The sequence below is a fragment of the Branchiostoma lanceolatum genome, chromosome 13, assembly GCF_035083965.1.
Source record: "Branchiostoma lanceolatum isolate klBraLanc5 chromosome 13, klBraLanc5.hap2, whole genome shotgun sequence".
Lineage (NCBI taxonomy): Eukaryota > Metazoa > Chordata > Leptocardii > Amphioxiformes > Branchiostomatidae > Branchiostoma > Branchiostoma lanceolatum.
The window spans coordinates 2,845,586-2,870,406 of NC_089734.1; the positions used below are offsets into that span (position 1 = coordinate 2,845,586).

Below are 24,821 nucleotides of genomic sequence, written 5' to 3' on the forward strand. Positions count from 1 at the left end.
TGAACACTAGATTTTCCACTACTAATAGAAACAAGGTAGATGTAATTTCTATCGAAAACTTCATTTATTACTTGTAGTCAGTTACATGTATTTGTAAATCAACAATGCAAAAATCGTACTGTCGAAAGAATAGCTGTTATACAAACTACATAGCCATTACACAAAGTACATATTCTTCTTCTTGTCATAGTACATAGCGGCTACACATACATAGCGGTCTTATTTCTTAACATGTGTCGAGGCAAGTAGACATTCGTATGAATACATTTCTATGGAAATACAGTCTAGTATCGTATTGTTATTTCAGATACTTACAAGGCCGTTAGACAATTAAGTATGGAATGACAAAGGAAAACTATCATAGGAGCGGCACACGTCATTGCATATTTTATAACTACAGTACATCAAGTGAATTGTAGCGCAAGTGAATCGGACTCAAACACATTACGATGGAACCGAACCAGTGAAGCTCGTTCAGTCGTACACAGGACTCCACTCACATTTGCAATCCTCCATTACAGGCCTTTCCACTAGCGTTTTACTAGCGATTTTTTTTTCAATTTTCCTTTGGGGGGGGGGGGCGTATCTGCTTGAGCCCCCGTATGTGCTTGGGCCCCGTATCTGCTTGGGATCGTGGTAATCGCTGTGAACGTACTTTCCCACTAGTCGTGTTTATTACGGGAAGTTCGCTCATCCATACCAAATGGTGATAAGTGTTTTTTGATAAGCCTTTGTTGGAGCTGAAGGAGCGCATGCGCAGGCCTTCCACACAGCGATTACCACGATCCCAAGCAGATACGCCCCCCCCCCCCACAACAAAATCGCTAGTAAAACGCTAGTGGGAAGGCCTGCAACGGAGGCTATACATTTGCAGTCAATTTCCCACAACGACCTCGCGATGTTCTGAGAACAGAGCATCCCATAGGTCCATCCACTGTCTTTTACAAGGTAATTAACAAGTTAACAACAATTGCGCGTTATATCCTAATACCTATCGACATCATTACAGCACCGAAAACCAACATTGCCATGCCTGTAATTTGTGTCTTTCACATTTTGTTCCTTATATCCAGTAAACTATATCAAGTCATTGCGACTGCCATGACAGTGAATCGTTCCTAGTGTATGAATAGTTTACAGCACTGAAACTGACATTACAGCATCAGGTACTGATAAAGAGGTTAGACAAGAACAACAGGATGGCCAGAGCAATCCAGTCTGTGCGATTGGCAACCGCACCGGCGCTACTGGCACAAACCAAGCGATCTGGCGAAATTTCATTCAGCGTATGGTGCCACAGGCAGAGCGTCTTCGCACCAAGCCAGGCAAAATTGGGACAATCGTAGAGTGGTTTAAGGTGACACGTACACTCAACAATTAACCTGTCTAGCCACGGAGACATGTCCTGAGACGGGACCATCCCACAGCCTACCGTCTGCAGTGGATTATACTCCAGATAGATGTATTCTATGCGAGGGAGGTTGTCAAAGGTTCCGTTTTCGATCACTGTGATGGCATTGTTCTGCAGACCCAGGATTTTGAGACTTTCCAGTTTTGCTTCACTAAAGATGCCAGATGGAAGACTTTTGATGTTGTTGTCATGAAGATAGATGAACCAAACGCTCTGAAGGTCCTTGAAGATGTCTGGATCATCCAAACTTTCTATTTTGTTATTGTTTAGTCGAAGCTCTCGTAGTCTGGACAGGTTGTCAAATACACCAGGCGGCAAGGTGGCTAGATTATTCCACTGCAGTTTGATGTTTTGTAGCGTCGGGAATCTGCTGAAAAGGCCAGCCTCTATCGTTGCAATGTTGTTGTTGATGACGCTAATGGTTGCTAGAGAAGGGTGGCTACCAAAACTTTTGTTCTTAAGCTCTACCAAATTATTGTCGTCTAAGTCGATATAGAAAAGACCATCAAGACCGAGGAAAACATCTTCTGGTAGAACTGACATGTTGGTAGATTTCAGACTAAGAGTCGCAAGTCGCGGAAAACCGCTAAACGCTGCTGCGTCCAGGTTCCCTAGACTGTTGCTACTCAGGTCCAAACGTATCAACTCGGACGGAAGCGAAGGCAAGATGTCGTCTAACCTCTTTATACGATTATTGGGTAGATCTACTCTCCCCAATGACGGCACATCAGAAAAAATATCAATGGGGAAACTCGAAATACTATTTCCATCGAAAGAGATCCGGTATAGACTTGACAGTCCTCGAAAGACACCAGAACGTAAGGTGGATATCTTATTGTCCTTAAGATACAGGTGTTTCAGAGACGTCAGATTTCTAAATATTCCCTCTTCCAAACTCACAAGCTGATTATTGTTCAGGTAAAGCTTTTGGAGGCTGCCTAACCCATCGAAGGCCCCCACCTCTATAGAAGAAATCTCATTATCAGAAAGGTCGAGTGTAGATAGTTGAGGAAGACCGTCAAAGATCATTTCCGGAAGTGACGTAATCTTATTTCCGGTGAGTTCCAGGATGAGGATGTTTGGTGGAATACCAGCCGGTACGTCGGTCAAGTCGGCGTCTTTACAGGAGACGCGTGTAGACCAGATACAGCTGCAGACGTGGCTGCCATCTCCTCCCACACTGTCACAGTCGAGTGGCTGCTGCCCTTGTGCAGCGATTGGAACTAATGCTACTGCGATGGTCAGCAGCACCCACAATATGTTCATAGTCTTGTAGAACTCGTTGTTTCCTCCCGAACCCTGAAATTGAAGTGGTAAAACATCATTATCAAATGACAATGCCTGACATTTTCTAAATGTCTTAAATAGGTGCGGTCTAATGGACCAATGGGTGCAGTTTTCGCTTTGTACACGGTTGGTCATGAGTTCGATCCCCGGCCGGGTCATAACAAAGACTTTAGAAATGATACATACTGCATTCTCTGCTCATCACTCATTATTGGGAAAATGTGTGGAAGTTAAACACACGCATCAACACCAGCGGAATACCCCCTGCTTTAGAGACTTGCACAAAGTTGTGTGGCCTAAGGGTTTCATAGGTTTCAATAGAGATAGATAAATCTTGCGACCCCCCCCCCCCTAGAGCGAGCATCGCATGCAAACATAGTTCAAGGTCAGTGATTCAATACCTGCATTTTGAGCCCTCGTGAATCGCTATGACCTTCTCTCCTTGACACAGCGTGTTTTGGGGGGAGTTCAAGGCGAGGTCACGGTCATTCTCCTGTGCACGCTGTTTGGTATTCTGTGGAACAAACAAGGGTAACGTTATCAGTCAACATCTGTTCACCAAAACGGACAAGCTAAGTAGGCCAGGATGATGAAACAAATTCTGAATGTAAAGCACGAACCAAAATGAATGGTCAAGTCTATCATATTTCAAGGACAGAGGCAATGTTTTGTCTTCCAAACACAGTCACATTCGTCGCACGTTTTCTGCATGTTTAAAGAGGCTAGGACAAAAGTGACCTTCAGAAGTGACATTCAGGAGTGACCTTCATAGGATCTGCTGTAACGTTTTTCGTCGCAAGACAGCTGAATTTTGCAAGATTGTTCACGACTATCGCAAGACCGTCTTTAGTTGGCTGTCGTACGAAAATGTAAAAAGAGGCACTTACATGACTTACATGTGGCTACCACAAACGAACTTTCCCCGGAGAGTTTCACGACTCTGGCGTGCTATCAAACATGCATGCATTAAACATTTACATGGCAATGGCACCCACCTTCTCTTGCTCAGTCAAATAAACATGTACATAACTGGAATATAAATGACAATAACGTAATGAATTTTGGCTTCCGTTAGATTTGTTAGACCATTGAGTTTATACATGGCGCTTAATGTGGCGTCTGTATAAAAGGTCCTTGCTTAAATCCATTTGACAAGCCGCCCCTATCTCTCATGAGTGATACTAAACCTTGCAGGAGTCACACTTGACATATTTGGCACGTCAGGCAAAGAGGTGATGTTGCGTTACGACGCGGTCACATTTGTCGACGTACGATTTTGATGCCGTAGACCTTTCAAGCAAGCTGTGGCAGATCTAACCACCGACGATGATCTTTGATTTTCGATCCGCAGCCAGCAAAATAGCTGAATTTTACAAAACTCGAGCATGACTGTCACAGAAATGTACTCGAGTGACGATCATAAGACAGATGTAAACGGAGACTTAAACGACCCATTTTGGAAAGACCAACAACTGCAATATTGCAGAGATAGAACGGCTGACTAAAGCCTGTACTCACCAGAGCTTGGCGTCCCTGAAAATGGCCAGGGATAAACCGTTATGGTGGGGCCTGGAACTAAGGGAACCAAGGTCATGCAAGCGATCCCTTAGTGTCGAAATTTGTCAGGAGATATTTTGACATTCTGAAAAGGAAACATTACTTCTGAGGAAAATTCAGGTCAAAGTTGATCGCTTTTTTTCTGTCAGGGAGGAGAGGGGATGTTCACATACCAGATTTGGCACATTTTGCTGGTTCATTTGCGGCCTTTTCGGCGTTTCTACTGCTCAATGGTAGACCCAGGGAAGCGGGAGACTTGAAAGATTCAAGGCTGCCACAGATATCAGAACCCAACAGGCGTGCGTGATACCGATAAGGAAATACAAACCCTAGACTAGTATGGAGCATCAGGAAATATAGTGGGGCTTTCCACTATCGACAAAACGAAGTCGAGTCAAGCTGTCCTCTGCAACCGCTCAAGGGATTGAGTGGAAATTGTTGCTGAGGACAGGTGGTTGTTCAGGACAGGGTGGGTGTCACTATGTAAGAATAGACGGGACTGTTTTAATGTGGCTGCCTGTACCAAGTAGTTGCCCGACCAGGGTTGACTGTATTGAAAACTGCGTTTATTGCTCGTACAATCAGCTACATGCAGGATATCAATAAAGCACTACTAAATAACACCACAATCCAACCATGGACGGCATCATAAGCTGTTACACCAACTTCATACACTACTTCAATAATCCTTAGCGTCTTTCTCAAATGACTCTTATTTCTTAACATCGTCTAGGCCATAGGAAGGTAAACTTACAAGTATCTTTCTACAGAAATACACATGTAGTATCGTGCTTTTACAGTATATCGATATCAAAAAACAACTTCAGGACTGACAAAACAAACCAACATATTTGGTTGAAGCAAGCAATGCTAGGATCGGTACAGGCCATGCCAAAGCATTTTTGGCACCCCATCAAGCCTATTGTATTCAAAGCGAATCGGTTTCATACACGTCATATTGGAACCATGTAGTTAGGAAAACTCAGAACAGTCGTACACAGGTTTTCAGTCACTGGTGCAGTCAACGTCAAATTCCCACAACGACCTCGATAGACATGCTCAGACCAACCTCCTTGCTCAGAAATAGCATTCCACATCCATGGTTCCATCCTTTGACGGTCTTTAAACAAATTAACATCAATTACGTATTATATCCTAGTATCTATCTACATCATCATGTCGCATCATCATGGCAATACCCGTCTCAGAGTCTTTCTACGACTACGGTAACGGCTTCTTTCCGCGTACTGAAACTTGAAAACGCTCTCCCCGCATGATATTTCCTCCCCATTACAACCTACCAGCACTAAAAAGCAACGTTCACCGTCATCTCTTAGCGCAGTCACGTATGTCTCCCATCAACTTAGCATTACACTGAGCAAACCCGTGCATGTATATATAGTATAGAGATAGACAGATAGATAGATAGAAGTCAGTGATCAGGTCGCAATCTCTACCCAGAAAAATAGATTTGCTTTAGTCACGTATAAAGAGGTTCGAAAACAACCATTGCGCGGCCAGAGTAATCCAGTTTGTACTGGTAGTACCCGACGCATGCGCAGCAGACCTGGCCATGGGCGCCGCGGTGCTGCAATCTAGCGAGATTCTTATAATCGTCGTCCACATATCTTCGCAACGCGTCTTCACGCCAACCCAGGCAAAGTTGGGACAACTGTACAGCGGTTTTATCTCGCACGTGCACGAAACTGAGAACCTTTCTAGCGACGGAGACATGTCCTGAGTCGGGACAATCCCACAGTCTACATTCTCCAGTGGGTTATACTGCAGATCGAGGGATTGTAAACTAGGAAGGTTGTCGAAGGCGCCGTTTTCAATGACTGAAAGGCTATTGTTTTGGAGTGCCAGAAATTTCAGCTTTATCAGGTTTGATTTGCTGAATATTCCTGATGCAAGACGTTTGAGCTTGTTGAGTCGAAGGTCAATGAACCCGGCGCCACTAAGGTCCTTGAAGATGGCTGCGTCATCCAGACTTTCTAGTTCGTTATTGCTTAGATCTAGTGACCATAGTTTCGAAAGGTTGTCAAACACACCAGGTGGCAAGGAGGCTAGGTTATTCCGACTGAGATAAAGATATGCTAGCTTAGGGTACCTGCTAAAAAAGCCAGCGTCTATCGTTGTGAGTTTGTTGTTGTTACAGTTGAAAATTGAAAGAGAACGATGTGTACCGAAACTGTTATTCTTTAGCTCGATCAGATTGTTGTCGCTCAAATAGATTTTGAGCAGGCCACGGAGACCTCTAAATACCCCCTTTTCCAAAGTTACAAGCTCATTATTGCTAAGGTCAAGCGTATCGACACTATAACCTAACCCACCAAAGGCCCCCGCGTCTATAGAAGAAATCTTATTATCAGAAAGATCCAGTGTATCTAGTCGAGAGAGACCGTCAAAGACCATTTTCGGAAGTGACGTAATCCTGTTTCCGGAGAGGTCCAGTTTGCGGGTGCCGGATGGGATACCAGTCGGTACGTCGGTCAAGCCGGCGTTTTTACAGTTAACGCGTGTAGACGTGCACCGGCAGACGGGACTGGCGTCTCCCACACTGTCACAGGCTGGCTGAGGCTGGCCTTGAACTGCGACCAGGACCGCTGAGATCGCCAGCAAGACCCACAAAAAGTGCATTGTCTTGAAGAAGGACTTGGAGATTCCTTCAAGGCACTGAAAAAGTATATACATAAGGTTGAGGAGCAAAACAAACTAGGAATATGCAATGGTGATAATCAAAACAAAGATACGATCAAAACATGCATGCTAAAAACGTGTCATATGAATATTTCCAGGTCTCAAAATAGTTCAGCCCGCATACATTTGCCTCTCCATTTCCAAGAAGTGAACGACCCAAATTGTTTGACCTACATCCTTTTATTACCGCCTGCATGACCGGCAGCGGAAATTTGCCACACGTTAAATATCTAAATGCATCAATTTACATGTTTTACGCGCTTAGACAAGCCTTGTATAACCATGTATAGCTGTTACCACATCTACAAAGAATCAAGAAGAAGTTGCTCTCCACTCGGTTAGCTTAGTACAACACATTTGTCTACCAACTTTGTTTGACTCGTGTATCGATGTCTATACTTTGCTGTTAGTTTAGTCATACGATATACCATCTACAGCTCTTTGAGGCATGGATGTACGTACAATCATTTTTTTTTTCATTCATCTATGAAGGAAAACGCTGTCGTCCGTCATCAAATACCTGCATGAGACCAGCCATGGGAGCTGGGTTCAGTGACGTTGTGGCTATTTTTACACCGTGTTCACAATCCACGACAGCACTTCAGAGTCGTTCGGTTTGGCGCACGATGTTGATTAAGCTGTAAAATGGAGAGTAAAGAGTGGCAATCGATACAATATTTGTCGATAAAAGTTGGTCTTATTGGTAATAAGATACGCAATGAAAAAGTTACTCAAGCAACTGGATAAGTCTTGAGAAAGGAAAGACGTTTCTCGTCAGTGACTGAACAGAATAGACCTTCCGATATCAACGAAATTATGCAAACTTAGTTTCTATTCAAGACTGCGTTAATATCCCGTACAAGCAGTCACTCCGTACACACATGACATCAATATCCAATGTTAATCTCCAAGCAGATCCACACGGTGCCAGAATCGTATTAGCTAACCCGAACAGAATCTGAAGTTATCAAATTTCAGGTGAAATGACAACTGAGCCTTGCTGATAATGAGAAAAAAATAACTTTTGTTCTGCTTCTAATCAGGGCTCCACATATAAAGTATTTCCAGGGTAACACATACTAATACCATGCCCTGTTGTTTAACACATTGCATACATAAGGTTCGAATGGGTTTTCGTTAAAGTGCAAAAATCAACAACGTGAACGTCACTTTTACTCACCTTGACAGTACGCGACTTTCCTCTGGATATGCGGTGAAACACTCCTCTCTATGACCCGCACACCGATGGTCTGTGGAGCAACAGGAAGTGGAAAATATAAAGAGGCTTCTCAGAATCTATTAGTGCTGGGCTAAATGACCTAGTGGCTATTTTCATACGAAGTTAACCTTTAGCACTCTGAAGTAGCCGTTTGGCACCCATTTCTCTATTGGTTACAGAGTTAGGCAGCAGGGAGAAGGTTAAGAATCTAGGGCAGCGCTGCCCATAAGAATGAAAAAAAATTGGCTTCAGCAAATTTCAGATTGGCAATGCTGATTATGATGTAAAATAGAGGATGAAGGAATGAAATCAGTATCATATCACAATACAGTTTTGCTGGTAAAATGGCAAAAAAGTCATTGCTGATAAAAAGAAGATTGTTTTTGCCTCGGGTCAGCCCTCGACATACAGACATTTTGGACGTGACATATAAATATATGGCCTGCGCGCTTCACCCATTTTCCATACAGGTTTAAGGTTCAAACGAGCTATGTAAATATGCAAAAGTCAACTAAGTATGAATTTATGTGCAAAAATGCACATCATGAACGTTGCCTTGCACTTACGCGATCCGGTACAGGATGTCTCTCTAGATATTTGATGAAACACTCCTAGCCTTGACCAGCGCGCTTATGGCCGTTCAGAGTGACGTATAAAATGGGTCAGTGTTGTATTTGTCCATTGACAAATTTGCAGATGGGGGAAATAATTGTATACATATGACATGGGACTTGAAGTTTCTGAGCTTTAACCAACATACAGTATGTGATACTCACGAGATAGTGGTGACTATTGGATATGGGAGATTCTTTATACACAACCAGGTATTGATCTCACCTGCTAACGTTTCGGTGTCTATCAGAGCTTCTGACTGGAGTACTGCTTCTCACCGCTATAAGTAGCCGATGTAGGTGGCGCTTTTGCGGCGAGAACACTGTCCCAAATATGGCTAAGTTTGTATCCCCCCTCGTTAGCAGGTTAGATCAATGCCTGGTTGTGTATAAAGAATCTCCCATATCCTATGCATGTTCTACCAACCTGATGAAATTATTTTCGGAAGTGGTGACTATTCCTGGTGAATATCAGTGATTTTTTCACTCAATGGTCCCCACGTATCAAGACCTGAAGGTCACTTCAAGATGTGACGCAAAGGCCACTCCGAGGTTGATTGGTTTATTACAGGTTACATATATAATTGTAACAGCATCTCTTCACACTAGGTCAGAAACGTCAGACTAGCTGAACTGCCCACTAAGAGTGAGGACCTTAAATACCTTGACTTTTCACTATCAAGGTCTTAGGAAACAAAGTGAACTTAATGATTAGATTCTATTGGCAACTGGGTTTATTTCTTGTGCAATATGTTACATTCATGCCATCAATATCAGCACTTACATGTATAAACATGAGTTAGAGGACCTCATACTTCCGTGAGACATTTAGGGCTTTTGCAAAGCTCTTGTTTCGTCTTGCCTCATTCATTATGACAATGAACTGAACAACTGAACAACTAAACAATATTTATCTATTTATCTTTTTCCGGCGATTTATCTATTCATCTATTATTTATTTACAGAACAATAGACAGTCCAATATCAACGAAATTTTGTAAACTTAGTTTTTATTAAAAACTGCTTGAATGTCCCGTACAAGCAGTCACTCCGTACACGCATGGCATCAATATAGATTGTATAAACTACGGGAAAACTGTCGGCAGCGTCATGAGCTATTACACATACTAGACACACCTCTTCTCTTCCTTGGTATCTTTCTCATTTCTTAGCGTACGTCGATGACGTTTAGGCAAGTAGATAATTGTCCATGTATATTTCTATAGAAATGCACATTTAGTATCGTGCGGTTATATCAGATTGATAGGTACATCGATAGATCGATAGATACTAGATAGATCGATAGATCGATAGATCGATAGATCGATAGATCGATAGATCGATAGATCGATAGATAGATAGATAGATAGATAGATAGATAGATAGATACGTAGATAGATACATAGATAGATATAGCAATCGGAGTCTGTAAATATACAGATTCAACTTCGATTCACGTCACTTTAGACCAATAGACTGATTAAACACTAAATGTGAGACCACCCTAACATATCCCTTACATCCTAATATGCATGTATTTATAAGCATTGAACTAGGCCTTTGGTGGAAGATTGAGATGACTATTCTAGGAGTATGCTAGCACATATAAGTATCGTATTGTCATGTCAATTTTTTATAAGAATATTAGACAACAACGTGAGGACCGACAAAGCAAGCATGCCTACTTGGTTGAAGCAAGCGATTCTAGGGGCGGCACAAGTCAAAGCATCTTTTGGGATTTCATCAAGCGACTTGTACCGCAAGCGAATGGGCCTCAAACACGTCACAATGGGACCAAACCAGGGAAACTCGGGACAGTCGTACACAGGTTTCCACTCACACGTGCAGTCAACGTCAATTTCCCGCAACGACTCCGAAATGTTTTGAGATGGAAGCATACCACAGGTCACATTTGTCAGTGGGTTATCCTCCAGATAAATGTTTTCTATTTTTGGGAGGTCGCCAAACGTACCGTTCCTAATAACGGTGAGTTCGTTTCTCTGAAGGTACAGAAAGATGAGACTTCTTAAACCCTGAAAAATGGTGGAGGGTAGGTTTTTGATGTTGTTTTCTTGTAGATATATATACCATAGGTCCTTAAGGCCTCTGAAGAGGTCGGCATCGAGATTGTCTAGTTTATTTTCGTTCAACTTAAGGACCTTGAGAACATTAAGGTTCTGAAATATCCCAGGCGGTAGAAATAAAAGGTCGTTAGCATTCAGATGAATTTGCAATAATTTTGGAAATGTATTGAAAAACCCAGGCTCTACTCTTACGATAGAGTTGTTAGCAAAATAAAGATATTCCAGTGAGGGGTGGTCGCCGAAGCTGCTTCGATTGAGCTCCACTAGCATGTTGTGGTCTAGATGTAGCAAACTCAACTTGTCGAGGCCAAGGAAAAGATTTTTGGGAAGAGAATCCATGTCATTTGCTTCAAGCTCCAGCGACCTCAGATTGGAAAATCCTATGAACACAGCTCCTTTTAAGTTCCCCAAACCGTTACCGTTTAAATCCAAAGACGTAAGGTTTGAGGGTAGGGCAGGTAAAATAGTGTCTATGTTCTGTATATCATTCCTTGCCAAGCTTAGTTTACGCAATGATGGCAACTTCGCAAAAACACCCAAAGGCAAAACTGAAATACTGTTTCCATTGAGATCAATGGATGTTAGGTTTGTCATTCCTCGAAAGAGACCAACGCTCAAGCTCGATATCATGTTGTCGCTGAGGTCTAAGTATCTTAATTCTGTCAGGTTTCTGAAGACACCAACCTCCAAAGACTCCAACTCATTACTGTTTAACGCCAGTTGGTTCAGAGAGCCGGATTGCCAATCGAACGCCCCGACCTCAACAGACGAAATTTTGTTATGATGAAGCTTAAGGTTGGACAACATGGAAAGATTAACGAACGCCGTTCTAGGAACCGACGTGATCTTGTTCCCCCTGAGGTCTAGGAGGACGATGTCGTTCGGCAAACCCGTCGGCACTTCCTTCAAGTCGTCATACTTGCAGTAGACGTAGCTGTACTGACATTTGCAGGCGAGGCTGTCTCCGGCTGCGTCACAGGCTACTACGGGTTCTCCGTGCACAGGAATCAGATGAGTCATCAGAAGCAGTGCACATACTATCCTTGCAGCCTTGACGATGTTGGCGAAAGCTTTCGGGCCCTGGAATTGTAGAATACAACTGAGTAATGACGATAGAATGTCACGGGAAGCAAGAAAACAATGTTTTGTCCAAAACAGGTTTTCTATCTTTTTCTCTGTTGCAATGGGAAGTCATTTGCATCTTGCACACACACACACGAAATCGCTCTGAGGAATAATGCCTCTGTTTTCTGTTAAACATGAACCTTCAGATTTTCAAATATAAAGGATTCGGGTCTCCGAACTTCAGTCTCATCGATTGAGTTCACATCGCATGCATACAACGTCTCTCTCTCTCTCTCTCTGGGCTTTAAGGACTATCAGATAGGGGTACCGCCTATTACGAATGGATGTATATCTATGAACTAGATTTGTATTGATCTGTAAAGTAGCCAACCCATAATTGAACTAAACATATAGTCATAGTAAAAGATCTGTATTTCAATACCTGCATCTTGAGTCCTCGTTTAATGAATTAGGATAACTCGCAGTGACCTTGTGACACACTGTGCTATTTTTGACTCAGAGGAAGGTCACGGTGACCCTTGTGTGTGCGCTATTTGGCGTTCTGTGGAACAGAGAAGTAAACATATGTTTACCAAAAATGGCAAGTAACTACAAAGGCAACATTTCCGAGAACATGAAGGATATTTCCCTCGCGTTAATAAAGGGAGTATGAAACGTCGTTGTTGTTTATTTAGCTACTTATATGATCAATATGACGTCCCTACAATTTACCACAGAATAAATATGATTATTTTTCTCATAAATTATGCAAATCAGGTCCACATTAGCATAACACACATTCACCTTTTCTAAAACTACCAACACCTCCAATATGACATCCGTAGCAAACGAACTTTCCCTGTAGTGTTTTAGGAAATTGGCGTGTCATCAACATCCATGCATTACACATCTACATCTACATTGAACCCTCCCTTTTCCATCTCTGGACAATCACTGAATGAATATCAGGTACTCAAATTTCTTATCAAACCATGGAGTGGAGCTTGTACAGATCAAGAGGGCTTCTGAAAAAAAGCTCATTGCTTACAATGGCAGCCTCCAGACCCTTGCGATTCAGCCCCGTCGGGTATTAGTCGGCCAAGTTCCAACCCAATAACGACCCCCTCAGTCAAGTAATATCTGACAGCCCAGCTGCTAAGCTGAGGACTAGGGCTATGCATAGAAAGAAGAAATGCCTTTTGCACAACTGCATGCAGCCCTTCTCCCATGACTCACACTGGACATACCATATATGGGTCATGCAAGGAGCTTACGATGCAATGGAGACCTTTTAGAACGTGCAATACTTGCAGTATTAAATCAGATATAGGCAGAACGGCTCGACTCACCAGCGCTTGGCGTCCCTGAAACTGGGATAAACCCTTTAATACGCTGGGCCAGTGATTGAGTTTCGGTCATGCGCAATAGATCACTTGAACTTGGGCTACCGAAAAGGAGGTCAGTGACTCCTGTACTGCTCAGAGCAAGGTCACGGTAGCTCTCCTGTTAAACTTTCCACTATCAAAGCGAAAGAAAGCAAAAACGTAATTTCATTTAAAACTGCGTTTATTTCTTGTACAATCAGTTACACGCAAAACATCAATGTCAAACACTTACATCCTCTCAAGTATCAAGATCATAAACAATGCAACAATCCTTGAGAAGATCAAGCGCAGTTACTCAAACTAGATACACTACTTCCTTTCTTTAGCGTCTTTCTCAAATGTCTTATTCCTTTTCTTAAAACCTGTCGATAGTGCAGGCAAGTAGACATTAGTTCATATATATATTTCTATAGAAATGCACATCTTTTAACTCGCTTGTTCAATGCAAGGCCACTTCTAGGCATTGAACTAATTATAACTAATTACTAATAACTATTTATGGAAGATGAAGATGATTACTGTAAATGCAAAAATGTTCGCGGTGGTTTTATGTTCGCGGTTTTCGCGGTAAGCTCATCGCCGCGAACGTTTTTTGCCCGCCTACCCCCTTGTCTACTATTGTCGATGTCTCAAACGCAACTTTAAACCACCGCGAACACTATACCCTACTGCCAAATTAAAACCACGCAAACGTAAATGCATTTACAGTATTCTATGAGTATACTAGCACATTAGGTATCGCTTTGTCGTGTCAATTTCTTACAAGGATAAAATAGACAACAATGTAAGGACCGACAAAGCAAGCATGCCTGCTTGGTTGAAGCAAGCGCTTCTAGGGGCGGCACAAGTCAAAGCATCTTTTGGAACTTCATTAAGCGAGTCGGCCCACAAGCGAATGGGATTCTGACACGTCACGATGGAACCGAACCAGGAAAACTCGGGACAGTCGTACACAGGTTTCCACTCACACGTGCAGTCAACGTCAATTTTCCGCAAAGACCTCGACACGTTTTGAGTGGGAAACATCCCACAGGTTACCTTAGTCAGTGGGTTATTTTCCAGGTAAATGTGTTGTATTGATGGGAGGCCACCAAACGTACCGTTCTCAATAACGGTAAGTTCGTTGCTGTGAAGGTACAAAAACTTAAGACTTTTCAGACCATGGAAAATGGTAGAGGGCAGACTTTTGATGTTGTTTTCTTGTAGATATATATACCAGAGGTCGTTAAGGTCTCTCAAGAGGTCGGCATCGAGATTTTCTAGTCTGTTGTCGTCCAACTTAAGGTTCCTGAGAGCAGTGAGGTTTTGAAATATCCCGGGCGGTAGGCGTGAAAGTTCGTTAGCGTTAAGATCAATTTGTATTAACTTCGGGAATGTACTGAAAAACCCAGGCTCTATTCTTACGATAGAGTTGTTAGCAAAATAAAGATATTCCAGTGAGGGGTGGTCGCCAAAGCTGCTTCGATTCAGTTCTACTAGCATGTTGTGGTCTAGATGTAGCAAACCTAACTTGTCGAGGCCAAGAAAAAGATTCTGGGGAAGAGAATCCATGTCGTTTGCTTCAAGCTTCAGCGACCTGAGGTTGGGAAATCCGCTGAACACAGCAGTTCTCAAGTTCCCAAAACCGTTACCGTTTAAATCTAAAGATGTAATATTGGTTGGAAGGGCAGATAGAATGTTCTCTATGTCCTTTATACTATTCCTGGCTAAGTTAAGTTAACGCAATGATGGCAAGTCCTTGATAATATCCAAAGGCAAAACTGAAATCCTGTTTCCATCGAGATCAATGGATTCTAGTTTTGGTATCCCTTGAAAGAGACCAACGCTTAAGCTCGATAGCATGTTGTTGCCGAGGTCTAGGTATCTTAATTCTGTCAGGTTTCTAAAGACACCAACTTCCAAGGTCTCTAACTCGTTGTTGTTTAGCGTCAGCTGCTTCAGAGTGTCGGATAGCCTATCGAAAGCCCCGACCTCAACAGACGAAATTTTGTTATAATCAAATTGAAGTGTTGACAAACTGAAAAGATTAACAAACGCCGTTCTCGGAATCGCCGTGATCTTATTCCACCAGAACTCCAGCACGAGGGTGTCGTTCGGCACACCCGTCGGCACTTCCGTCAGGTCGTCTCGCCTGCAGGAGACGGACCTGTACTGACATTTGCAGGCGAGGCTGTCTCCGGCGCCGTCACAGGCTACTAGGGGCTGGCTGTGCACAGGAATCAGATGCGTCACTAGAAGCAGTGCACATGCAGTCATGACGATCTTGGCGAAAGCTTTTGGATCCTGAAATTGTAGAATACAACTGATAAACGGCGACATAATGTCACGGCAAGAACATAATGTTGTTTCCCAAAACAGGTTTGATACCGTTTTCCCTGCTAAAATGGGGTGTCATTTACATCCTGCACAGTTTCTTGCTAACGTTTGATTTATAAATGGACAGCCGTGCTCTAGATCTATAGACTGAATCTGTAAAGTAGTCCACCCGTAATTGGACATAGTAACATGTATGTAATACGATACCTGCATCCTCAGTCCTCGTTTAAGTACTTAGGATGACTCGTAGTGACCTTGTCAAACACGGTGTTATTTTGGGCTCAGAGCAAGGTCACGGTAGCTCTCCTTTTGTGCTGTTTGGCGTTCTGTGGAACAGAGAAAGGGAGCGGTCAATATATTTTCACCAAAAATAGCAAGTAATGTAATTCAACATGATAAACATAGGCTAAACGTAAGGTATTGCATTGAAGAATAATACCCTCTTTAGTTTATACCGCGGTCACATGGGCTACAGAAATGGAGATGGGCGCAACGCATATGCGTCTATCAAGACGTCTGGGATACTTTAACAGTTTAACTAGAGACTGTAGTCACTGTATCATAGTAACCCGTAAACGAACGAGACTAGAGACTGTATCATAGTAACCCGTAAACGAACGAACAAAATTGGCAAAAAATTGGACTTGCGACAATACACTCCCAACAAAGGTTAGGCTCCGCCTTGTTATGGACGTCTTGCGTTTTTATCGGCCTTTCTATTTTGGCAGGTTCTCTTTTTGTCCGCCAGCCAGCAAAACTGTTTGGTTGGCGGACGTCCAAAACAAGCCGGAGCCTAACCTCTGCTTGGAGAGTATAAAAGCTGAATTTTGCACGATACATGGATCCACGACGTTCCCAAGAAAAAAGCCAATTCGTAGTTTCAAGAACACATGTGCAATGTCAAAGCTTAAGGCCCTGGCTTGTGCACAGTTCTTGTCTCGATTTGCATAGCAAGGGTTTTGTTTACGTCTCAGGGACCATCCAAGAAGAGACAGGCGCCTTAGCTTCACCTTTGACACTGCACATGCATACTGTACTCGAATCTACGAGTGGGCTTATAGCTGTGGCACGACTAATGTGACCTGCTGGGCCCTCACATGATTTGTCCACCACCTCCCTCATCAAACGGACTTTCCCTGTGTTTTTACTTTGAGGAAAATTGCGTGTCGTTTCACATCCATACATTACACATCTACATCTACATCTACATGGAACCCTCCATTTTCCAGCCGCTTCTGGACAATCCCTGAATGAATTTTGGGTAATCGAATTTCCAATCAAATCACGAAGCTTGTACAGAGCGAGAGGGCTTCTGAATAAAAGCTCATGGCCTCATTGCTAACTGCTTGCAGCCCTCCCCCCCATGACTCACACTGGACATGCCGTATTGTTCATGCAATGAGCTTACGATGTGGTGGAGACCTTTTTAGAACGGGCAAATTTATACCTGCAATATTAAATCAGAGACAGAACAGAACGGCTCGACTCACCAGAGCTTGGCGTCCCTGAAAATCGTCAGGGATAACCATAAACCATTGAATACCCCTGGTCCCTGATTGAGCGTTCGTCATGCGCAGTGGATCACTTGAACTTGGGCTACCGTAAAGGAGGTCAGTGACCTCCTACAGGAGTACTGCTTTTGTCTGTGTTTTTGTGTGTTCGCAGCTACAACTCAATATCCTGTTGGGGATTTTGGCAGCTCGGTAGTTATTGAGGTCCCGTAACAGTATTTTCAGGTTTTGGAAAATCATAGATCGACACCCCCATCTTGAAGTTGTGCTACAGCTGTGGTATATGGAAGGCCAGTTAGCTACCCTCCAATCAGAGGTTAGGCTCTCGGTTGTTATCTCCATGAAAAATGGAGATATAGTTTTGAGTGTGTCTGTGTGTGTGTTTGTATGTCTGTTTGTTTGTTTGTCTGTCTGTGTTTCCGCACTACTGTAGTCAGCATAACTCAAGAACCTCTTGATGGATTACGGTATTTGGTATGTGGGCAGGTGTTGTGAAGCCGAAGTTCAAGGTCGATATTGGGCCCCCTGGTATGTGATCTTGGTACTGCAGCAGAACTTCCGTTTTTGTATCTTTTGACCTGGACGTACTATGGTCTTGATTTTTGGGTGGCTGATAGCTTGTGATGTAATAAAAAAGTAATGTAGGTTTGGGCCCCCTAGTTTTAGATCAGCTGCCGCTTGCCTAGTAAATGGTAGCATTGATTGCTACCCGGTGTTACAATAAACGACTTCCTGGACATACAGATTCTTAAGAATGGTTTATTCCTGGTAAAGAGTGTACCAAACACATTAGCGCAGAAGTTCAGTTAAGTTCAGTTCATCCTCTTTTTAGAGGTGACATAAGTGTTTCCATAAGTTCCTGTCGCACATGACAGATCAAAGTTCCATCTTCAAGGCCAACATCCTCTTTGATTACTTTCTTTTAGTGCCAACGACGGGCGACCACGCCTACGCCTTTCATTCGGTTTCCAGAGGAGAACCATACCCGCCATATCCTCGTGGCGCATAACATGGCACACGACAAACACCATAACTACTTTATGGAAATGTGAAATGGACTGTTGCTTTTATCGTAATTGGTATATATACCATTATTATAATTTTGTTCTTGCCCGAGGGCTAATTGCAACACGAAACAATGCATAGAAAAAGTAAACAGATAGTACAAGTTAACAATGACTACTTATTCTAAGAACTGCTACTGAGTACAATCTAAGCTTATATACAACTAACATTCCAACGCTTGCAGTCCAATAGCCAGGCATCCACGGCGACCTAGCTGATACAATCAAGTTTATACATCACATGACAGAAGCATGTTCATAGCAATCCTCGAAATGTTGAAAATACAGAAATGCTGTTAGTTGAAAAGTTTCAAGCTCTCAACAATTGTTAGAAAGTCATTAATGAGTCATTATGTTGCGTCTATATTTGGTATCATTTCAATAAGTACATTTTTGTATAGCAGTGAAGCATTTGCACTTATTACCGGGATACATGTGACAACACTGGTAAACGCACTAACCAACATCACAACAGCTGCCAAAGCAAGGTATCAACTTAAGAAACAAAAGAAAAGTACTTAACATAAACTTACTGAACATAAACTTACTGAATGATCTAGATCCACAATAATACAGCATAAAGTAGCTAACATAGGAATCTCTAGACCTGTGTTAAACACTGATAAACGCACTGACCAACATCACAACCCCCGCTAAAGCAACCCAGCCTGCGAGTCCAAAGCAGGCCATTCTCGGAGCCCCACAAGTCAAGACGTCTTTCGAAATTTCGTTCAGTTTGTCGTACCATAACTTTCTCGGCTTTGCGCAAGTCACCCTGGACCCTAGGAAGTCAAACTCGGGACAATCGTACACAGGTATCCATTCGCACGTACAGTCTACGTCTATTGCATAAAGCGACATATTCGTAGTCGGGAACATTTTGCAGCTGATGTTAGTAAGTGGGTTCCCGTTTAGCTGAATAGATTCCAGGTTTGTTAAGTTGAACGTGCCATCGTCTATTACTGTTATTTGGTTGTTCTCAAGCCCAAGTGATATGAGCTGAGAAAGTGGGGAGAATATGTCTTGTGGAAGCGAAGATATCGCATTGTTGTTTATATAAAGGACGTGTAACTTCGTTGTTGCGCGGAAAAGACCGGTGGGAAGGGTTTTGATGTTGTTATGACCCAATTTGATAGACCAGGCGTTACGTAGGTCTAGGAAAAGGTTAGGATGGAGGGTTTCTAGCCGGTTTTTCTCTAGTTCAAGGAAGTCTAGCTCTGCGAGACTGTCGAATGTTCCAGCAGGGAGAGACGTAAGGTTATTGGATGCGAGATTGATGCTACCTAAAGTTGGGAATCGACTGAAAAGACCGGCCTCTATTCTCGAGATGTTGTTGTTCTCAAAACTTATGACGTTAAACGAAGGGTGATCGCCAAAGCTGTTCCCGCTAAGTTCCACAAGCTGATTGTTTTCCACAGATAGAAGACTCAGTTTTTCAAGACCGAGAAAAAGACCTTGTGGAAGGGAAGTGATCTTGTTATCATCAAGGTAGAGTCTGGAAAGCGCCACCAGACCGTTGAACACCCCCGACTCTAGATTTCCGAGACCGTTCTCGTTTAGACTCAAAGTGGTCAAATTCTCAAATCTCGCAAAGGCATCACGATCTAAGCGAGATATTTTGTTCCCTTGAAGATCTATAACTGATACATAAGTAGGCAGAGCAGGTAAAATGTTGTCTAAGGATTCTATACCATTCCTTGGCAAAAATACGATATGTAAAGACGGCAGGTCAGAGAAAATACCGACTGGCAGAGTTGTTATACGATTCCCGTTCAGAAAAAGGCTCCTCAAGCTAACTAATCCGCGAAAAACGCCTACACTCAAGTCGGCGAGCATATTATTTTTCAGATGTAACTGATTCACTAACGGTAAGTTTTCAAAAGTCCCAACCTTAAGATTAGTCAGCTTATTCTCCTGTAATTGTAGTTCAGTGAGACTACCATCTAGACCATCAAACGCCCCAAGCTGAATGTCAGAGATCTCATTACGCGAGAGAACGATCGCTCTTAACTTGGACAGTTGCTGGAAGGCCATTCTAGGCAGTGACGTCAGCTTGTTCCCGTTGAGGTCGAGATAAACGGTGTCAGTCGGTATCCCCGAAGGCACCGCTTTTAAGTCTCCGCTGCGCGAGCAAACGACACGTTCAATGTCAGAGTTGCAGGTGCAGGCGACGCTGCGTCCGGAACTGTCACACGCGCGCGCAGCCTGCCCCTGTGCATGCCGGGAAGCATACGTCACCACCACCAGGACCCACAGCAGTTTTGTCGCCGCCTGGTAGCTGCTGGGATCGGTTCTTCTTGGCCCCTGGAAAAAAGGCAGATGACAAAGTCAGCGCTGGCCATACATGTAGGTGACTAATGAATGTCCAAGCAGATCTATCGGTGGCTATAAAGACCGTATCCGACTGGCAAAGGGACTTTTCGCCGACACCGACTGGAGGGGGATCGTCGGTGGCTATGAAAACTTCTTTTGTCAGTAGGCGACTATGTTGAAATACACGAGGCTTCATAAAAGTACTAATCCAAATTTCAATCTTAGAAATTCTGCTCCACCAGAAAGTCACAAGGGCCCGATAAGAATGAAATAACTTATGTTTTTCGGGAACAGAAGATGTGATATAAGAAATGTACAAATATGTCAAAACAGGACACTTTTATATACCTGATGTCATGTAAGAACGAACATATAATGGACAAAGTATGTAGTCATATTTCCAAATGTTTCAAAAAGAGAGAAGAAACTACTAGGTGATCAGCATTTAGTTTAGCAATAGCCCACATTTTGTATATTTGTTCTTAGTTCTTAATATTAGAATGTAGCATTTTATCAATTTATGTTTTACTTTATACTCCTTACAGACCACGTGTGGTTTTCTGTGCATTTAGCCCTTCTGGGCAGGAATATGCAATAAAGACTATTATTATTATTATAACTTCTGCGCATGAGGACCTTATCTATAAGTCATGCACTTCTACTTAAAGGCCACCGTCGCCATGGCATTGTTTTGTTTTTTAATTACTACCCTTGTATGTCTTTTTTTCCGTATTTTGTGGACACTCACTAATTACCGAAAACAACCAAAACACCCGAATTAGGTTTAAACAACCTTGTTTTCGGCTGTTTTCGGCTTGTAATCAGTTGGTTTGCTTGTTTTATGGTTGTTTTCGGTAAGACCCAGAGTGAGACCTAGAGCTAGCTATAACCTACAAATCATGACCATATCTTATCCAGCACACGAGATGGAACAAACGGAAGTTTTGCTGCAGTGCCAAGGAAGGCCGCCAGCGGGCCCAAAATCTAATCATGCCTTCGATTACCCAAGAGGTAATCACACTACCGAATTCCATGTCAATCCATTCATACCATCTTGAGTCACGTTGCTAAACCACAAATAAACACTTGCTACAAACGCTACCGAAAACAAAACATAACTTTCTTGGCAAAGGCATCACACCTGCATTGTCAGTACTGGCGTGTGGGACCTGGATCTGTCACAGTAACGTTGTGTTGACTTTCCCTTGAACCGCAGGCTTGTATCAGGTCAGCACCCACAGCACTACCAAACACAAACACATTTCATTTCAGTTTTGTTATCAAACAACAGGTCACTCAAGCTTTCTTGCAAAAAGCACTCTGGTCTACTCTCCAAGCAGAGGATGGGTTCCGGCAGGTTTTTGACGTGTTTTTAGGCGTTTTTGTCGGGCTTTCTACTTTGTCATTTTTTTGGTCTAGTTGGCTAAACGCACTCTGGTCAGCTCAAGACTAGCTCTACTTTGCTGAGGCGTTGTCGGAGATACGGCGTCTTCTAAGTCAATAATGAATGAATTGATTAATTAATCAATTACTGACATGAATTACTGACATGAATTAATAAATGATCATTTTACCTAAGATATGTACAATATGATATATATGTATTGTTTGATGTATTTCAATGTCTTTTAGATATTTCAATTGTCCCTGTCTATTCTAAAGTTTCAGTGCCTCTGAGGGGAGGGTTAAGAAAGGAATGAATGAATGACTGAATGACTGAATGAATGAATGAATGAACACCTTTACTGTACAGTTAGTTTACCCTACTGCGCTAAGCCTCTGGTCTACCCCCATGTCGGACCATACGCGAAACTCCCCCTTTAATTAAGACCTCGCCAATTGACCTAGTTTGCCGATAACAACATTTCTAGACTAGTCCCATGACGTGGTGTTACCTCAACACCCTCTTTACGCCTCTGTAAACCACACTGATCAATATATGTCACATCTATACACAGTAAAGACCTTAAAACCGGACATAAACACGTTGAGATGCTGATATTGAACTACCAGGAATATGAGATGTTCCAACTGTAATGTATATATGCCCACAGTGTTCATGTAATGATGGACGTGTTGCACGCTGAGAATAACCCACCAGCCGCCATATTGATAGCCAGGATGCCAGACCAACAATCTCTATAATATATTATATGTATAATATCTATATTGCAGGGGCAAACTGGGGTGTATCATGGGGGTCTGATGTACAATTTCCTGGGGACATGTCGGCCCTGGAACCAAGGAGCTGGCCTATGGAGGCCCTGGCATGGACACTATGATGCAGCTGACACTATGGCTACAGCCGATCGTCATTTTAACATACATATAGATATCTTACGGAAGCATTTTTGTCGAATTTGGTGCACGGTACAACAACAACACGTAACTGGACTCACCGGCGCTCTCAGCAGTCTGTTCGGCGTGGGTTGGACTCCCTTCTGTGCCTCAGCCTTCACTCGAAAGGTCAAATACTTAATATTCATGTGCGCCCCACGATTATAATCTCCAAGCAGATGTTGGGTGACGAAACTTCAGAAGAGCCACCGACGCATTACGCTTCATTCAGGAAGTCAATTACGCAAAAAGTCGCTATCTCGCTACGAAATCACGGCAAGTACGAGAAGCTGTATTTTGCATTCTTCTTCTATTCTGTCGAAAACAGGAAACCAAGCTTTCAAACGTGCTCATGAAAAGTTTAATAAAAGCCACTGCCACTCACATTAACGTTATATATCATGTGCAACAATGCTAGCATGGAAGTGTATAAGGAACAACATCATGGAAAAATAAACGAAAATAGAAAGCAAAGTGCGCCCTGCCCGGACAGACTCAGGCCTAGGGTGTCGTCATGTGTGACAGGGCTTTCAGGAGGCTCATTATCTTTGCCAAGAAGGTTATATTTTCGATAGGGTAACGGTTTGTATGTATGTATGTATGTATGTAGAAGACCAGCATAACTCGAGAAGGCCTGGATTGATTGTATTGATATTTGGTATATGGGAAGGTCTTGATGAGACCGGGAAATGATTAGATTTTGGGCCCCCTTGCGACTTTCTAAGGTTCTGTAGTGGAACTTCCTGCTTTAATATCTGGTGTTCTGGACAAGCTAGGGTCGTGATTCTTATTTACAGTTGAAGCGAAATGATTAGATTTTGGGCCCCCTTCCGACTTTCTAAGGTTCTGCAGTGGAACTCCCTGCTTTCATATCTGGTGTTCTGGACAAGCTATGGTCGTGATTCTTATTTACAGTTGAAGCGAAATGATTAGATTTTGGGCCTCCTTGCGACTTTCTAAGGTTCTGTAGTGGAACTTCCTGCTTTAATATCTGGTGTTCTGGACAAGCTATGGTCGTGATTCTTATTTACAGTTGAAGCGAAATGATTAGATTTTGGGCCCCCTTGCGACTTTCTAAGGTTCTGCAGTGGAACTTCCTGCTTTCATATCTGGTGTTCTGGACAAGCTATGGTCGTGATTCTTATTTACAGTTGAAGCGAAATGATTAGATTTTGGGCCCCCTTGCGACTTTCTAAGGTTCTGCAGTGGAACTTCCTGCTTTCATATCTGGTGTTCTGGACAAGCTATGGTCGTGATTCTTATTTACAGTTGAAGCTAAATGATTAGATTTTGGGCCCCCTTGCGACTTTCTAAGGTTCTGCAGTGGAACTTCCTGCTTTCATATCTGGTGTTCTGGACAAGCTATGGTCGTGATTCTTATTTGCAGTTGAAGCGAAATAATTAGATTTTGAGCCCCCTTGCGACTTTCTAAGGTTCTGCAGTGGAACTTCCTGCTTCAATATCTGGTGTTCTGGACAAGCTATGGTCGTGATTCTTATTTACAGTTGAAGCGAAATGATTAGATTTTGGGCCCCCTTCCGACTTTCTAAGGTTCTGCGGTGGAACTTCCTGCTTTAGTATCTGGTGTTCTGGACAAGCTATGGTCGTGATTCTTATTTACAGTTGAAGCGAAATGATTAGATTTTGGGCCCCCTTGCGACTGTCTAAGGTTCTGTATTGGAACTTCCTGCTTTGATATCTGGTCTTCTGGACAAGCTATGGTCGTGATTCTTATTTACAGTTGAAGCGAAATGATTAGATTTTGGGCCTCCTTGCGACTTTCTAAGGTTCTGCAGTGGAACTTCCTGCTTTAATATCTGGTCTTCTGGACAAGCTATGGTCGTGATTCTTATTTACAGTTGAAGCTAAATGATTAGATTTTGGGCCCCCTTGCGACTTTCTAAGGTTCTGCGGTGGAACTTCCTGCTTTAATATCTGGTGTTCTGGACAAGCTATGGTCG

General features: G+C 42.8%; 4 protein-coding genes across 5 annotated transcripts; all 4 read right to left on the bottom strand.

Moving 5' to 3' along the window:
* Window positions 1-42: 42 nt before the first annotated feature.
* LOC136447788 (leucine-rich repeat-containing protein 15-like) lies at window positions 43-4,281 on the bottom strand. Its single transcript, XM_066446851.1, has 3 exons — window positions 4,217-4,281; window positions 3,100-3,212; window positions 43-2,710 (listed from the first exon to the last, which is right to left on the bottom strand). Exons 2-3 carry the CDS (start codon window positions 3,103-3,105, stop codon window positions 1,163-1,165), a joined length of 1,554 nt encoding a protein of 517 aa, XP_066302948.1. The 5' UTR covers window positions 3,106-3,212; window positions 4,217-4,281; the 3' UTR covers window positions 43-1,162.
* Window positions 4,282-5,574: 1,293 nt separating this feature from the next.
* On the bottom strand, window positions 5,575-6,916 carry LOC136447771 (chondroadherin-like protein). The gene has a single exon (XM_066446815.1). It carries the CDS (start codon window positions 6,893-6,895, stop codon window positions 5,732-5,734), a length of 1,164 nt encoding a protein of 387 aa, XP_066302912.1. The 5' UTR covers window positions 6,896-6,916; the 3' UTR covers window positions 5,575-5,731.
* A 2,586-nt stretch (window positions 6,917-9,502) lies between these two features.
* LOC136447254 (leucine-rich repeat-containing protein 15-like) lies at window positions 9,503-17,256 on the bottom strand. Its single transcript, XM_066445981.1, has 5 exons — window positions 17,126-17,256; window positions 15,843-15,961; window positions 13,284-15,602; window positions 12,377-12,496; window positions 9,503-11,949 (listed from the first exon to the last, which is right to left on the bottom strand). The coding sequence occupies exons 4-5, from the start codon at window positions 12,380-12,382 to the stop codon at window positions 10,411-10,413; spliced, it is 1,545 nt and encodes a 514-aa protein (XP_066302078.1). The 5' UTR covers window positions 12,383-12,496; window positions 13,284-15,602; window positions 15,843-15,961; window positions 17,126-17,256; the 3' UTR covers window positions 9,503-10,410.
* A 635-nt stretch (window positions 17,257-17,891) lies between these two features.
* Window positions 17,892-22,988, bottom strand: LOC136447252 (leucine-rich repeat-containing protein 15-like). Of its 2 annotated transcripts, none has more exons than XM_066445979.1 (3): window positions 22,923-22,988; window positions 21,665-21,766; window positions 17,892-20,514 (listed from the first exon to the last, which is right to left on the bottom strand). In XM_066445979.1, exons 2-3 carry the CDS (start codon window positions 21,668-21,670, stop codon window positions 18,823-18,825), a joined length of 1,698 nt encoding a protein of 565 aa, XP_066302076.1. In that variant the 5' UTR covers window positions 21,671-21,766; window positions 22,923-22,988; the 3' UTR covers window positions 17,892-18,822. The 2 variants fall into 2 exon arrangements, with proteins under 2 accessions (XP_066302076.1, XP_066302077.1); XM_066445980.1 differs by lacking the exon at window positions 22,923-22,988 and adding an exon at window positions 22,576-22,623.
* Between the last annotated feature and the right edge of the window lie 1,833 nt (window positions 22,989-24,821).

What these genes read in the sequence shown, in the direction of transcription:
- LOC136447771 (XM_066446815.1), bottom strand. Translation starts at nt 6,895, where the DNA reads ATGCACTTTTTGTGGGTCTTGCTGGCGATCTCAGCGGTCCTGGTCGCA.